The 16,950-nt window shown below is 39.0% G+C and overlaps 1 protein-coding gene across 1 annotated transcript in view; it reads right to left on the bottom strand.

The window, feature by feature from the left end:
* LOC132819478 (spermatogenesis-associated protein 7 homolog) overlaps positions 1–16,950 on the bottom strand; it is a 55,587-nt gene that overhangs the window by 8,922 nt on the left and 29,715 nt on the right. The window contains exons 5-6 of the mRNA XM_060831007.1: positions 11,451–11,677; positions 3,160–3,226 (exon numbers count right to left, since the gene is read on the bottom strand). Coding sequence (XP_060686990.1) covers positions 3,160–3,226; positions 11,451–11,677 — 294 coding nt within the window. The remainder of the gene's footprint in view (positions 1–3,159; positions 3,227–11,450; positions 11,678–16,950) is intronic.

The following is a 16,950-nucleotide window of genomic DNA, read 5'->3' as shown; positions in this document are numbered from 1 at the left end:
AGTGTCTCTTATTGGTGATGGTCACTGTCTGGCATTTGTGTGGCGTGAATGTTATTTGCCACTTGTCGGCCCAAGCCTGGATATTGTCCAGATCTTGTTGCATTGAGCATGTACTGCTTCAGTATCTGAGGAGTCGCGAATGGTGCTGAAACCATGCACTCATCGGCGAACATCCCCACTTCTGACCTTATGACAGAGGGAAGGTCATTGATTGAAGGAGCTGAAGATTGTCGGGCCTACGACACTACCCTGAGGGCATTCTGCAGAGATGCCCTGGAGCTTAGATAATTGAACTTCCACAACCACAGCCATCTTCCTTTGTGCCAGGTATGACTCTAATGAGTGGAGTGTTTGCTCCCTGATACTCATTGATTCCAGCTTTTGCAGGGCTCCTGGATGCCATAGCCAGTTAAATGCAGCCCTGATATCAAGGGCTGTCACAGTTCAATGTATTTTGGGGTATCTGGCTGTCATGGTTAAAGTGTTCAAGCCATAAGGTGCCTGTGTGTTGCGAGATTTGCAGCAATGTTAGATGCATGAGGGTGAGAGGAAATTATGAATGCTGAGTATGAGTTTTAATCAATAGAAAGTTTTGCTAGATGAATTTTGTGTTATTCTGGGCAATGTGTAAACATTGTGGTGAGGTTGGTCAGATATGGCATTTGATTCACTGGCCTTGCAACTCACGTGAAATTAATTAATTCCTGCAGCACTGCATCCAGGTCCTTGGGATTAGAGTCATGGCATTGACATCTGTGGCTCGCTGGTTTCACTGCTATCACTAAGGGGACCAGCATATCCCAATAGATAGCTGACATTGCCCTAAGGAGAGGTGATGGCTTCTAGTGGTATCGTTGCTAGAATGTTAATTCAGGAAACTCAGGTAATGATCTGCTTACCCAGGTTCAAATCCCACCATTGCAAATGATGGAATCTGAATTCAATTTTTAAAAAATTTTTGGGATTCACTGTCAAATAAAAGACAATCTAGTTCATTACTGTGCTTTAAGGAAGGAAATCTGCCAGCCTCACCTGGTTTTGCCTACATATGACTCCAGACTCACAGCAACATGGTGAATTGCTTATGGTGAAGAAGATTATCTAAGGTTACAAAGGGATCCTGATAATTTGTATGAATGGGCTGAAGGGTGGCTGATGGAGTTTGATTTGCATAAATAAGGTATTGCATTTTGGTAAAATTAACAAGGGTAGGTCTTATACAGTTAGTGTAGGGCCCTCGGCAGTGTTGTTGAGACTTAGGGGTTCAGTTACATAGTTCTTTGAAAGCTGCAAGATGGTTAAGAAGGCATTTAGCATGCTTTCCTTCATTGTTCAGACTATTAAAAATAGAAGTTAGGATGCCATGATGAGATTGTACAGGATTGTGGTCAGGCTTTCTTTGGAGTACTGCATACAGTTCTGGTCGCCTTGCTACAGGAAGGATATTATTAAATTGGAGAGGGCGCAGAAAAGATTTAGCAGGACATTGTCGGAACTGGAGGTTTTGAATATAAGAACAGACTAGATAGGTTGAGACTTCTTTGACTGGAGCATAGGAGGTTGAGGGCTGACCTGATGGCAGTTTATAAAATCATGAGGGAAGTGTTCCATGGCAAACTTCAATCCTAGGGCATCAATATGGACTTCACCAGTTTCCTCAATTCCCCTTCCCCCACCTCACCCCAGGTTCAACCTTCCAGCTCAGCACCACCCTCATGACCTATCCTACTTGCCTTTCTTCCTTTCCACCTATCCACTCCACCCTCCTCTCTGACCTATCACCTTCATCCCTACCCCCATTCCCCCATTGTACTCTTTTCTACCTTCCCCCACCCTTCTCTCTGACCTATCATCTCCATCCCCACCTCCATTCACCTATTGTACTCTATGCTACTTTCTCCCCATCCCCAACCCCCTCTCATTTATCTCTCCACTCTGCAGGCACCCAGCCTCTATTCCTGATGAAGGACTTTTGCCAGAAACGTCGATTTTCCTGCTCCTCGGATGCTGCCTGACCTGCTGTGCTTTTCCAGCACCACTCTAATCTAAATTCTGGTTTCCAGCATCTGCAGTTCTTGTTTTTACCTTAGAGGGATACGAGCCAAATGCAAGCAAGTGGGATTAGTTTAGTATGGGAAACTTGGTCAGCGTGGATGAGTTGGACTGAAGGGTGTGTTTTCATCCTGTATGACTCCATGACTCTAAATTTCCTCTGGGCTATTAGGGATGGGCAATAAATACAGGCCTGACCAGTGATGTGCACATCCCATGAATGAATTGTAAAAAGTAGCTTTAGAAAAGCTTATAGCCTGCTCTCTGAAATGTCTCATCATTCTTGTGATTTTTCAAGGTCAGGTTCAGTTGTACAACAGTTTCTAGCATTCTCTATTGCCATGCTGTATTGTCCCTTTGAAAGGCTTGTATGAACTATGCTAGCCTCTTACAAGTTTTGAGTCACCTGCCCACTCAAAAGCATACCGAGTGCTGCTTTGTGTTACAATTATTAAACAATCATGTTTGCACGTTGCCTGCTTCAGGATCAATAGTACACATTAAATCTGTATCACAATTTCCATACATATTTTCATGCACTGTCCAATTTCATGCCTAAAGGATCAAAGAATAATGCAGCATGGAAGAAAGTTATGAACCCCAGGAGTCTAAACTAGTTTTTTTTGAAGCACAATTTAGTGCATCTAATTCCCTCACTTTTCTAAAGTAACAGATGTTCCAAAATTTTAATCTGTGTGCTAATTGTACATTTTACATTGTTTATTTTCCAACCCATTGTAATTTCTTTATCTTATTTGATTTTAAGTTAATGCACAAGTGTCTCTATCACAGTCCTTAAATATACTAAATTTAGATGCTTTGTTTATGGGTATGCAGTGTGAACGAACTAAATGTATCAGGAGTAGCAATTTAACATAGCAAACATCATAATTCCAGGAACAAAGCAATCAATACAGCCTTTGAGAATGCTGATTATTTATGTTCAATTATCACGAGCCATTTATTTTTCAGTAAAGCTTCTGTTCTCTGTTGGTCTTTCTTTTCTCTGTGTACATAAGTATATACGGAGATACAATTTATTAATGATGACTATTGATTACACTGTTTAATATAAGCAACCTTTTGTACTAAGCAAAATGTCATTACCTGTGATTGATACCATACTGGACAGTCTGTCTCCAGATGAAACGGAACTGGAGACTTGTCTGTAAAGCTGAGGAGCAGAAGTATGAATAACATGTTGAGATTTAATTTTGAAAAACATTTGTTCTGTAAATTAAGCACAAGGGCTTTGCACAGTATGTATGCGATTGCTGGAACTTCTGGCCACTAGTCTTCCCTGGGTCTTCTCTGGTCACAAATTCTAGGACACAGTAAGTTGTATAAAGGTTAGATGCACCACAACATTTATGAGATTCCCTGGATATCTCCCCTGCAAGATGTCAAGCATTCTGCGAGGTACCTTGCTGCTCATTTTCGAATGACTAAGTTGGATCGAAGATCTCTGGATAGCTAAAATAAAAATTGATGTAGCTAAAGCTGTTCTTCAACAGTCATCAATCTACTGCCACACTAGAAGAATAAGTGTGATTAGTTTGATTAACATTAGTTCTAACAGCACTGATAAAGTAAACCATTATATTGCTCAAAATATTTGCAGCAAGTTCAGAAAAAGATTCTGTCAGATTCAAAACACTAACTCCTTTTCTCTCTCTCCCCAGATGCTGCCAGACCTGTTGAAGTTTTCCAGAACTTTCCAGAACTATATTTTTAATTTAGACATTCAGCATTTGCAGTATTTGGCTTTTATTCAGTATCTTCTTCTTTAACATTACCAGCTGACCATACATTGGCAAATTAACTCTAAATTGCAGCATTTCTGCACTGCCTGGACTGATAAAGGGTGTTAGGTCAAAGGAGATTTCTAGTAACAACTTTCTGCACATTCCTGTTAAAAAAAAATCGATTTACCAAATATAATTTCTAAACTCTTTCTATAAATGACTCGACTGTGTATTACTGCGAAAGGTCTAATTATTGTTTGAGGCCTGGGACAGATTATTATTATTATTTGCCCTCTCTTCTTTTCCTTCCTGGTGTGTCATGTGCACTCTACACTCTCTCAGCAGCTGCATGATTCAACTCCCACAATCTCACCGTATTCTACCCATCTGTAAAATCCATCTCATACTATGTTTCTGGAACTATATCTGGATTTTGTTTCTTTTCCTTTCCTAAATCAGCTTCATAACATTGAACACTGTTTCCCATTAACCCCATTCTTACTCTAGCTCTCAGCACTGGGTTTCACTATAACCATAATCATTTGCATTTATGTATGACTTTAACAGAGCAAAGTGTCTCAAGATGCTTCAAAGGAACATTATCAAACAACATTTGATATCAAGTCATATAAGGAGATACTCAGGCAGATGACTAAAGTTTGCTCAATATCTTAAAGAGGAAATAAAGACTGGTGAGATATTTAAAAAGAGAATGCCTGATCCTAAGGTTTCAGCAGCTGCTGTAAAATTGGGAATGTTCCAGAGATCAGAATTAATGGGGCACATATATTGCAGAATGTTGTTGGGTTCAGAAAGATCAGAGTTAGGAAGATCACAGCAATTTAAAACCTGGGAGTCAATGTAGTTCAGTGAACACATGGATAATGATTGAACATAATTCGGTGTGTGCTTGGATGTGGCAAGAAGCTTTTGGATAACCTCAAGTTTAGAAAGAATATAACATGGGAGTCTTGTCTAGAAGCAACAAAGGCACGAATAAGAACAGGTGCAAAAAATCTTGTTTTGCATCAAATGGCTTTCAGAGAAAGGAACAGACTTGAGAATGGAAATTTTAGTGAAGGACGCCAATGGCTCTGATCTTCCCAAAACTTCATTGGAGGAAATGTTTGCTGAGGCAGTACTGGAGTTTAGAGAAGCAGATGTAGATCTTAGCTACAGCTATAAGATTAAGATAAGTGTGGAGAGATAAATTAGATCATAATACCATAGGACATGGTAGCAAAAATTAGGCCATTCAGTCCATCGTGGCTGATAAATTTCTCAACCTCATTCTCCCGCTTTCTCCCCATAACCTTTGATCCCCATGACAATCAAGAACCTATCTATTTCCATCTTAAATATACTCAGTGACATGGCCTCTACAGCCTTCTGTGGCAGTGGATTCCACAGATTTACCATTCTCTAGCTGAAGAAGTTTCTTTTTATCTCTGTTCTAAAAGATCTTCCCTTTACTCTAAGACTGTGCCTTTGGGTCCTGGTCCCTCCTAACAATGGAAACATCTTCCCAACATCCATCCTGTACAGGCCATTCAGTATTCTGTAAGTTTCAATCAGATCCCCCCTCATCCTTCTAAACTCTATCGAGTATAGACCCAGAGTCCTCAAACATTTCTCATATGTTAAGCTTTTCATTCCAGGGATCATTCTCATGAACCTCTTCTGAATCCGCTCTTACGGCCAGTACATCCTTCATGAGATATGGGGCCCAAAACTGCGCACAATATTCCAAATGTGGTCTGACCAGCACCATGTAGAGCTCAGAAGTACATCCTAGCTTTTATATTCAAATCCTCTCAAAATAAGTGCCAACACTGCATTTGCCTTCCTAACTACTGACTCAACCTGTAAGTTTTCCTTGGGAGAATCCCAGACTAAAATGCTCAAGTCTCTTTGTACTTCAGACTTCTGAATATCTTCCCTATTTAGAAAACAGCCCATGCCTCTATTCTTCTTACCAAAGTACATGACCTCACACTTTCCCACCTTGTACTCCATCTGCCATTTCTTTGCCTACTCTCTTAACCTGTCCAAATCCTTCTGCAGATTCCCCGTCTCTTCAATACTACACATGTTCCTCCATCTATCTTTGTATCAAACTTAGCCAGAATGCCCTCAGTTCCTACATCCAGATCATTAACGCATAAAATGAAAAGTTGTGGTCCCAACAGTGAACCTTACAGAACACCACTTATCACCGGCTACCACCCTGAGAAAGGCTTTTTTATCCCCACTCTCTGCTTTCTGCCAGACAGCCAAGATTCTATCCGTGCTAGCACCTTGCCTCTAACACCATGGGCCTTTATCTTTCTCAGCAGCCTCCTGTGTGGCACGTTGTCAAAGGCTTTTTTGACGTCCAAATAGATAACATCCATTGGCTCTCCTTGGTCTAACTTACTCATTACCTCCTCAAAGAATTTTAGCAGATTTGTCAGGTATGACCTCCCATTAATGAAACCACACTGACTTTGCCCTATTTTATCATACACTTCCAAGTATTCAGGAATCTCATCCTTCATGATGGACTCCAAAATCTTACCTACTATTGATGTTAGGCTCATTTGCTTGTACCTTTCCATCTTTTGCCTTATTCCCTTTTTAAATCTGGTGTGGTCAACATGTAGACAGAGTATAAGAATATATGACAGTCAGTAAATAAAAAGTATCAAAAGTCTTCTACTGGTATGTAAATGACACAAAGCTGGTCCTTTTTTTCCTAAAAGCTGTTCCTTTTCTCAAGGAAACTGTGTCCTTGCTTTTTCAGAGGCATTGTAAACGGCCCTTGGCTCTGATTAGACTGGTTTAGTACAGAGATTAAAGTGTATTGAGAGGCGTTTTTGTTTAAACGTAAACAGAGGAAACTTTAGGCCAAAGCTTTTAGGTTTAGAAGTGACCTGTATAATGAAAGGGGAGGGGCCAGTCCTGGAAACTGAAGTTAAGCTGAACAGTTCAGGCCAGAACTAGTTATGGATTGAAACAATTGATTGTGTGGAAGCAGGCTGCTAAACTCTCTCTCCTTCTGCCCTTCTAACTTCAACCTGTAAACCTTTGTTTCAATTTTACTGTGGTTAAGGGGTTTGCTTATTGGGACTATTTTGCATATTCAGAATAGTACAATTAAGTCTAGTTTGGATAGACTGAGTTCTGTAGGGGTTCTTTATTCTGATTTTTGTGTTTCATTGTGTAATTTTGTGAATAAATGTTTGTTTTAAAACCTGGTAGGCAACCTACTAAGTTACTCCGGGTAATGTTCATTGTAAACTTACCAAAACAAATTGCTAAGTTATGGCCTGGGCTGCCGGCTTAAGAGTGGTTTTGAGTGGTCTGGCCTGGTCCATAATAGTACATGGTGGAGTGGGTCTTACCTTTGGAAAAAAAGGGGTGATATATGCTTAGAGATCCATGATAAAGCAATAATACTTCTTTCAGTGTTTACTTAAGAAGAAAAATCTAACAAAATATCATGGATGTGGAAGCAGTAGAGACAATGGATGGGTTAAAAGTGAGAGACAGAAGATATTGTAAAAGCAGGTGCTTAGAGTAAATAAATCACCTGATGTCTTGCATCCCTGGTTGCTGAGGGAAGTGTGAGTGCTGATAGTGGAAGGGCTTGCCATGATCTTTCCGTCTTCTCTTGATATGATGAAGGAGCCAGAGGGTTGACAAATGTGACATCTTTATTCAAGAACAGGCATAAGGGCGTTCCTCGTAACTACAGACCAATTAGTTTAACATGTGTGATGTGTGAGGTTTTAGAAAAAATAATGGGGGAATAAAAATCAATAAGCATTTGAAGAAGTTTTAATTACTTGCGGTTAGTCAGCACAGAATTGGATTAGAAAAAAACCTATTACCATTAGCAGATGGTACAAGAAATAATTTACACAGACTGAAAGTCTTGTCCAAGAGGTGTAGAGAGAGTATGAGGTAGAATATGTCATGCAGCGACAGGTAATGACCAGAAATTCACTGCCACAAAGGTGATGGATAATCGATGATTTCATTAAGAAATTGGATGTGCACTCAAAGTAAGTTAACTTCAAGAGCTACAGGGGTAGCATGGGAGAGTGAGATTCATAATGAGGTTATCAGGGAACTGTAGCAACAGAAGGAGATGGCCAGATATCTGTTTCTCCAGATGGCCTCACTATGAATGCTTGGTTGTACTCAAACGGAAACAGCTCTGCAGGGGCTCTCTTTATACAAGTTGAAGCTTTGCCAGATTGACATCTTTATGAAGTTATTGTTAATTTATTGTTGCTTGGATGTGATTTTCCAATGTCTGTGTTTATTTGGACAAGAATAAGGGGTATGAAGTGGGGTAAAGTTTTTGTTATTGTTAGAATGATTGATTGTGTCAGATTAACATTTTTATAAGGCTATAAGAGCAGCAGTTTGTTTTTTAAACAAGATTTTTGAAAGGATTTTGTGTTCACCAGTATTTTGAAGAATTTTCATTATTAGTATGCGGTTCATAGGTTCTGTACATAGCACATATGGAATGAATGAAAATTGAGGTGCAGGAAGCATGAAAGCAGTATGGGTTAATGGAAAACATATAGAAAGGAAATGGGAAATACAGTTTTTAAAATGTACTCTTTCATAGGATGTGGAAGTCGCTAACATGGCCAGAATTTGATGGCCATTTGTAATTACCTGTGAAATGAGTGCCTGCCTGTGCCAGTTAAGAGTCAGCCACATTGCTGTGGTCTGCAGTCAATGTAGACCAGATCAGACAAGGATGGCAGATTTCCTTCCCTAAAGGACATTAGTGAACCAGATTGGGTTTTTGTGACAATCAATGATTATTTCATAACTGCCACTGCTGAGATGGTAAGGTGCCGTGATCCATGTCTCCTACCAGAATGGTGTTGATACCATAAGAATAGTGGTATGTCTGAAATGCCCATTTCTACAAGGGTATAGTCTAGGGTGGGATTGCTAAGTGTGGGCTCACTACCTACACTCTTATCCTGGCATGTAACTCTGTAATTGGATGCTGCATAGCTTTGTTGACTGCCACAATCTAATTTGACATGTATGTAGACCTGAAGATCTGGCCACAGAATCCAAAGCAGGAAGTGTAAGTTAAAAAAATTCTAAAATCACATAGAGAAAACAAATTAAAGAGAGAGAAAGAAATGCATAAGTAAGTGCAAGAAAGATAAAAGAGACAGAAAAAAAAGTTACATTCAGATTGTTCATATTTGAATGGACAAGCTGTAATTCCTTAAAGTGATTCGAGGATATATGGTGGGTAACTTTATGGTGGAACATGTTTGTACATACCAATTTTCTCATTAATACATAGGTGTAATAATGTTCAGGAGCAAGCCAACTCGGGTAGCAATTTCTTGTATTTTGGTTTAACGGCACATAATTGGATACTCTGCTTCCTGATTTACTCATTCATACTCATCCGCATGCTGGCGGATACACTGTTACTTTCACCACAAAAATGTGGTCCAATATAAAAAGTCTTTTCCAGTGTCGGAACATTTATATTTTCATAAGAAGCTTACAAGATGCAGGGAGCAATAGAACCATAAACTTTAGCAATGTGGTAATGGGATATCAAAAAGGAAGGCCCCCTTCAAAGCCAGCCAAGAAAGCAGAAAAACCTGCGAGAATGACTTGGAGTTTCATTTTGTTGACCCTGTGAATTGTTGATCAATGCCTGATGAACTGCAATGGCCTATCCAGGGCTGGCAATGTGACAAACTCCGCAAGAAATTACTCTTTGTCTGCTTCGCTTCTCTGCTCTTTCATTTTGGGTGTTTTCAGCACTTTTGTTTTTGGCTCAAGTGATTTAAAAGCTCAGTGTAGTTTCCTGGCAGCAGGTCCTAGATAGACCAGAACAGAGAATTACAGAAAACTTTGGTCAGAATATTTAACAAGAGCACTGGAGAATCTGAGTCATGATGCAGGGATGCATTGCAGGAATGATAGATGAGGAAACTACAGCTGTGATAGGCAGATTCTTCAGGATTTTAGAAGTGCATTATAGATCTGGAACCTAGATTATTGCGGCACTATTTAGGAACATAGGAATAGGAGGAGGCCATTCAGTCCATTGAGCTTGCCCTACCATTTTCTATAATCATGGTAAATGAACATTTCAATGTCTTTCCTCATGACCCTGAATGCTGTTGAAAATCAATCAATTTCCACTTCCAGAGCCCTTTGTGCTACAGAATTCCAAAGTTTCACAACATTTTTCTCCTCATCTCGAACCTAAGTTGGGCATCACCCTTATTTTTAAAATGTGCCCATTGATTCTAAATTCTCAAAACAGGAGAAACATCTTACTTGCATCTACTCTTTCTACCCCTTTAAGAATTTTGTTAGTTTCAATGAGATAACCTGACTATGATCAAGAGGAATTTTATCTCAGGCATATTTCTGAGAAAACATGAACACACATCAGAAAGACTCCAGACAATAAAGCATTTTTAGTCGCTACAATGTTACAAACTTTTATGATTGGATACAATTTCACATTCATTAAAATGCAACCCATTGAAAACGGTTGTTTCACATTCCCTGCTGATAAGACAAACTCATAAATTCCATGTTTTGAATCACATCAAATCAGTTTAAGTATTAATTCCTTCTGAGCTCTGTGTGCAGTTCTCACCATCACCTGCCTGTCTCCCTACTTCCTTATCTTCTACCTTCTCACTTTAGTCCGTGATTCAAACCCAAACTTGTTAGAAGCGAACATCAAATAGAATCATAGTGGTGACGAAACTGAAACCAACGATTGTGCTTGCAAGCTTGAATAACAGAGGCTTTGTCAACTTAGCCAATTAAAGGAGCAGCATAGGGCCACTTCCCTGGACTACTGGCAATCACACGGCAAAGTCAGCAGTTGCCTGCAGATGGCTTTCCTACAGTTTCCTGTAGGGGGGAGCTGAGAGTCCAGCAATACTGAAGGCTCCATGCCCCATGATTCTGTTGGCATATGCCTCTCTTGTAGCCCTATTGTCACAGCTGATGGGATTATTCCCCTAAACACTGGTGCCTAGCAGATAGAGAAAACATATTCTTACTAATAATTGACAAAAGATGGGTAGACCACAGAATATGTACCTCCCATAGATCAAATCTGAGTAGAGATGGGTAGGTGATGTGCACAGCACTCTGCCATGGCACCTGATTTAATACCCCACTACCTCTTTCTTTGTTCCCAGTGGGGACAAAAGAGAGGATACTGATGAAAGATTTCCAGCCCAACTGGGGGGAAACCTTGCCAAATATTGTACCCATTTGATCTGGGTAAGACAGCTTCTTAATTCCTCAGACGTATTATAGTAATTCAAGTGTTATGTCAGAAATACATTTCAAAAAGGATGCTGGAGAATCACTAACTGGTTGGATGTGCTCATATAAGATAGGTAGAAGCCTGAAGACCCGAACTGAATTACCTGAAGTGAGCATTACGCTCAGGCAACAAAAGCTACCTTGTAAATGAAAAATACACACAGGTTATTTATTTGTTTAAGATTTGTTTGTTGCAATTAATTTTTTTTTGTTGACCATAAATATACTAAAAATATAACTGTCATTACTTAAAGCTACATACTAGAAATTATCTTTAAATTTCATCTTATTTTACAATGCAATCAAAAATACCTTTCATTATATGTTGGAGTTACACTTGGATTGCCTTGCATGTTTTTAGGTGCTGTATAATATTTGTACTTCAAAAGGAATGACTTTGCTCTATTCCTCAATGTTCTTGGCGTGAAAGCCTGTCTTGCTTCTGTAAACCAATTCGAATGTTTATCAAGGAGGTCTCCACTGTATGTTTTCTTCTGAGGATCTTGAAAAGGTCTCTTCATCAGATTCTTGTCCCTGAACTGGATTGACCCAAAATGTAATAAAGAATAGTCAGCATGGAAGTTAGGTGCACAGGAACAGGAACAGGTCATAACCCCCTTGAGGCAAAAGTGAGTACTGCAGATGCTGAAGATTAGAGCCAAGAATGTGATGCTGGAAAAGCACAGCAAGTTAGGCAGCAAATGCCTGAATGAAGGGCTGATGAAGGGCTTTTGCCCAAAACATCGATTTTCCTGCTCCTCGGATGCTGCCTGACCTGCTGTGCTTTTCCAGCATCACAATCTTGACTCATAACACCCTTGAGCCTATTCTGCCATTCGATAAGCACCTGTCTGATTCATGGTTCAGCTGTATATTCTTACCTTTGTTCCAAAAAACTATCCATCTTAGTTTTAGAATTATCAATTGATCTTGAATCAATTGCATTTTGCAAGAGAGATTTCTAAACATCCTCCAATTCTCATGGATAGTAATAAAATATGGACTGTTCACTTTGGAATTCCATCATCTGATTTTAATACCTGAATTGAAATTGTGTTAAAAGGGAAATGCACTGATAGTTATAACAAGTAGCTGAACTTATAGGTTAATCAAGTTCAATGAAACTAATATAGAATAAACTGCATCATCTGAACTGGAATGAACATATTATCACAAGACACTGAAACCGCATAAACTAATTTTGAGAGTTATGTAATAAAAATATGTTAATATATTATAATTAATAATATACATGAAAAATATAAATATATTAAAGACAAAGAAATTACTTTTACAGTTTAGATTTTAAAGAGTTATTATAAGCGGTTGATTACTACAGTAAAGAGCTTATGAAAGTATATAGGTAAGACAGGCCTTCCAGAACAATGACTTAATTCAGCGTGTGTCAGAGAGTAGGCATTCCCTGGGCTACTACAGCAGAATTGTTTTTACTGAATTGGTTCATAACAGGGAGTAAAAACACTCAGCTTGTTTGTTGTTCAAAATAATTACTGGTTGATTTTAGTTTAGAAAATCCATTAGAAATTATTTGGAGAGTTTTGGAAGAGACCTGACTGGATTCAGAAACAAGTATAGTCCTCCTCCCATATTGGAGTATAAGATGGATCAGGGACAGACCAGTTACCTCAATAGTAAAATTTAATTTGTGGAACTTCCACACCAAGATTGTTTGGTTAGAAATCTGCAGTCTATTGGTGAAGGAGGAAGTCTAAGCTCTGAGTTTTGTGAGTATTCATGTAAGAAGTCTTAGCAATTCACCAGAAAGAATTAAGAAGAATCAAATAAGGTGAGCCATTTAAGATTTGATATAGAGGGGTAATTTCTAAAGATTTGATTCTCTAATGGATAGTATCAGCAAATGAATTGAAACATTGTTTTGCAACCTCCTCTGGATCCCCTATGAGCTAACATATCCTAACAGCTGAGCTAATAGAGGTTTAGAAAATTATACGATGTTTTGATAAAGAAGGAAGAGAAAAAGCATTTCCATTTGAGGGAAAAAGTCAAATTCCAGGCCACCAGTGTAAAACTTGCACCAAGGAATCGAGTAGGAAATTCAGAAAGAAATATCTTGCCCAGAGAAGTAGTGAGAATGTGGAACTCACTATTACATGGAATGATTGCAACCAACAGCCTAGATATATTTATGGAGATGCCAAATAATCCTGTATTAAGCGAGTAGGGAGTAGAGATTAGTATTGATGAGAAAGGATGGAAGAAGGCTTAAGTGGAACGTTGATTGGTTTGGCTGAATGATCTCTTTCTGTGCTGTATATTCTACATTATTCTATAATGAATTAAAAAGATTTATTACAAAGATCTTCCATGGCTACTAATTCTATATTCTACATGAGATAATGAAGCCCATGCAATAATGTCTTGAAAGTTCTCTTACAGTAGTTTTAACTGAACACATTGGATTGATGTTTTCAAATGGAAATATATTTGCAAACATGCTTTCTTCACTGTCTTGGATTGTTCAGATGATGGGTTACATGTTTAATGTATCTTTTTTAGTTTACATGTCATTTATTCATAGAAGTTAAGTGGTTTGAAAAAAAATACTAATTTAGGCAAACTGATGAGAATAAGTCAAAAGAGGGTAATAAAATATTTGGAGTAAACTTGGCCAACAAGTTTTGTAATGTGAAGCATTATTTTAGCATTGTTTCTGTACAATGCACAGTCAATGCATTTCTACCACAGCATTCTACTGATATTCATGGCCACTGTTTCATCTTGCCATCCAATAGTCTCTAGTCATATCATCTCAATCACAGACAAACACCTCTGATATCTTGCATTCAACATCTGCTACAAGGGACAAAAATAATCTTCTCTGGTTATGCACAACTTCACTTTTAAATACCCAGCCACCTAGGCTTAGGCCCTCCATTTACTCAAACAAATCTCTAGCTATGCCACTGGTAATCTGACCAACTCCATCTGCCACTTCTTCCTTCAATGCCCATAAACACTTTGGCCAAATGCCCTCAGCAGCGCTCATCATGTTGTATGAGCTTTCTGGCAGCTTTGCAGCAGCCATCCTTCTTCCTGGTATGAATCTACAGGATCTGGTGTAATATGCTACAGGAAAACCACTTGGTCATCTGACAAGAATAGTTTCTTGTCTCAAACAAAATGTAATTTATTGCAGATGTAGTTGATTGCACAGACTATGAAGAAGAACCAGGTGATACATCTCAAGCCTTTGAAATCTTAATCTGTCTCTCTACATCCCACTGCATCATCATATTCCAATATTCCTGTGGGATTACCCAGTGAATCTATATAGATGGAAGTTAGAAATGAGAAGGGGATGATCACCTTAATGGGATTATATTGTAGGCGCCCAGTAGTCAGTGAGAAACTGAGGAGCATATATGTAGAGAGATTTCAGTTATGTGTGAGAATAATAGGGTTGTATTAGTAGAAGATTTTAATTTTCCAAATGTAGACTGCAACTCCCATAGTGATGGGGAGGAATTTGTTAAATGTGATCAAGAAAGTTTTCTGTATCAAAATGTAAATGCACTTACTAGAGAAGTAGCAGAACTTGACCTTCTCTTGGGAAATAAGGTAGAACAAGTGACTGAAATGTCAGGGCAGAGCACTTTGGAACGAATGATCATAATTCTATTAGTTTTAAAGTAGTTACCGAAAAGGATAAGCCTTGTATAAAAGTTAAAGTTCTAAATTGGACTGAAGTATGAGGCAAGAACTTTCAGAAATTGGGATAGATTGTTTGCGGGTAAAAGGACAAATGGCAAATGGGAGGCTTTCAAAAGTGAGATAATGAGAGTTCAGAGGCGATATGCTGCTGTTAGAATGAAGAGTAAGGCTGGTGGGAGTAGAGAACAATAGGTAAGTAGATGTATTGAGGCACTGGTTAAGAATAAAAAGGAGGCATTTGTCAAGTATACAACAGGTATACAACAGGGATCAAGTGAATCTCTTGAAGAGTATAAGGGGAGTAGAGACATTCTTAAGCGGGAAATAAGGATAGCAAAGTGGAAATCTGAGATAGCCTTGGCAGATAAAGTTAAAGATAATCCGAAGAGAATGTATATTAAGGACAAAAGAGCAACTAGAGAGAGAATAGGACCCCTTAAAGGTCAACAAGGTCATCTGTGTGGAGCCAAAGGAGATGACAGAAATACTAAATAAATGTTTTGCCCCAGTATTTACTGTGGAGTAAGACATGGAAACTAAGGAACTCTGTGAAATAAATATCGATGTCTTGAAAATAGTCTACATTCCAGAAGAGTGGGTGCTGGAGGTCTTAAAAAGTGTAAAGGGAGATAAATCTCCAGGATCTGATGAAATGTATCCTAGGACATTGTGGAAATTAGGGAAGAAATTGCAGGGCCCTTAGCAGAGATATTTATATCATCTATAGTCACGGGTGAGATGCCCGAAGTCAGGAGGGTAGCTAATATTGTGCCTTTATTTAAGAAAGGCTAGAATGAGAAGCCTGAGAACTATAGATGAGTAACATTGGAACAACTAGTTACTCTATCAGGTCAGTTAATTTATCAATAGTTAAGTTATTGTAAATTTCATTGCCTTTTGTTTGTGTTTCAACTGTACTGTTTAAATAAATTCTGTTTTGCTTAAAGCCGATGGTTTGACCAGCTCCATCACTCCTGGACTATCCACTTCACATCTGTCTTTAAAGTAAGAAAACGTTTGGGTCGAGGCCACCTTCTTGAAATATTTTAAGGGGGTCTGGCCTGGTCCATAACAGGATGATGTTTTATTTAAAGGCTAGCTGATAGGGAATAAACAAGTAGTCACTGAGAAGTTTGAGTGTCATATAGAACGTATATTACTTTTACATTTCACTGGCTGCTAAGAATTTGAAGAGGATCTTTGAAATGAATCAGGTGACTTTCCGGATCATTTTATCAATTTCTATTCCAGAAATTCTCTCAGGATTCTATCCAAGAATAGTAAGCAGTTACCAGGAGAAAGGGAGTATCTACTCACCAACACCAAAGCTGCCACCCTTGATTTGCAGGAGGGAGGGAGGAGGAAAGGAAATTAGGCAAATAGCACTGGCTGTTGGGAGGGCTGAGAGGTACAGAAGGGCACGGTGGACTGCTTTCCTCCCCCGTGGGTACATAACATTTCTCCTCCTCTGGACCTACTCCACCAGGACCTCCAGGATAGTGTCCAATAATCTGTGTGGCCTTCTCACACGATCCCTATCCTGCCCAGAGATGTGCTGCTTCCCAGAAACCAGCATATACTTTTAGTGGGAATGTGTTTGTGAAGCCCCCAGTACTGCTTCACAAAATTTGCATCTCATTAATACTTGAGTATTAAACTGCAGATGCCTGATTTAGTGCCTCCAGGCAACTCAAAATAGCAATTCAGACTAAGCTTTGACAAAGGGTCAGTTAGACTTGAAACGTCAGCTCTTTTCTTTCCTTTAGATGCTGCCAGACCTGCTGAGATTTTCCAGCATTTTCTCTTTTGGTTTCAGATTCCAGCATCCACAGTAATTTGCTTTAATTCAGACTAAAGTTGCATACTAAAACCAAATATTCAAACAGGTATTCATTATAAAAATTGCACCATTTGCGTCTGTGTTTATCCTTTCATGAACAGAGGCCCTTCACTCTTTTCCATCTTGGTGAGGTCCTAGGTTACTGATGAAGACCAAGGGCAACTTCCCTGTAACTGTATATCATTGTGCCACCAGCTCTTCTGTTGGGTCTGTTGATCCAGTGGAATAGGACATAGCCAGGGATGGTGATGGTATCTGGGACATTATGTGATACAACTT

Source organism: Hemiscyllium ocellatum, chromosome 10 (genome assembly GCF_020745735.1).
Source record: "Hemiscyllium ocellatum isolate sHemOce1 chromosome 10, sHemOce1.pat.X.cur, whole genome shotgun sequence".
Classification (NCBI taxonomy): Eukaryota; Metazoa; Chordata; class Chondrichthyes; order Orectolobiformes; family Hemiscylliidae; genus Hemiscyllium; species Hemiscyllium ocellatum.
The sequence above is the reverse complement of the archived record's forward strand: the minus strand, read 5'-3'. Positions and strand labels throughout refer to the sequence as shown.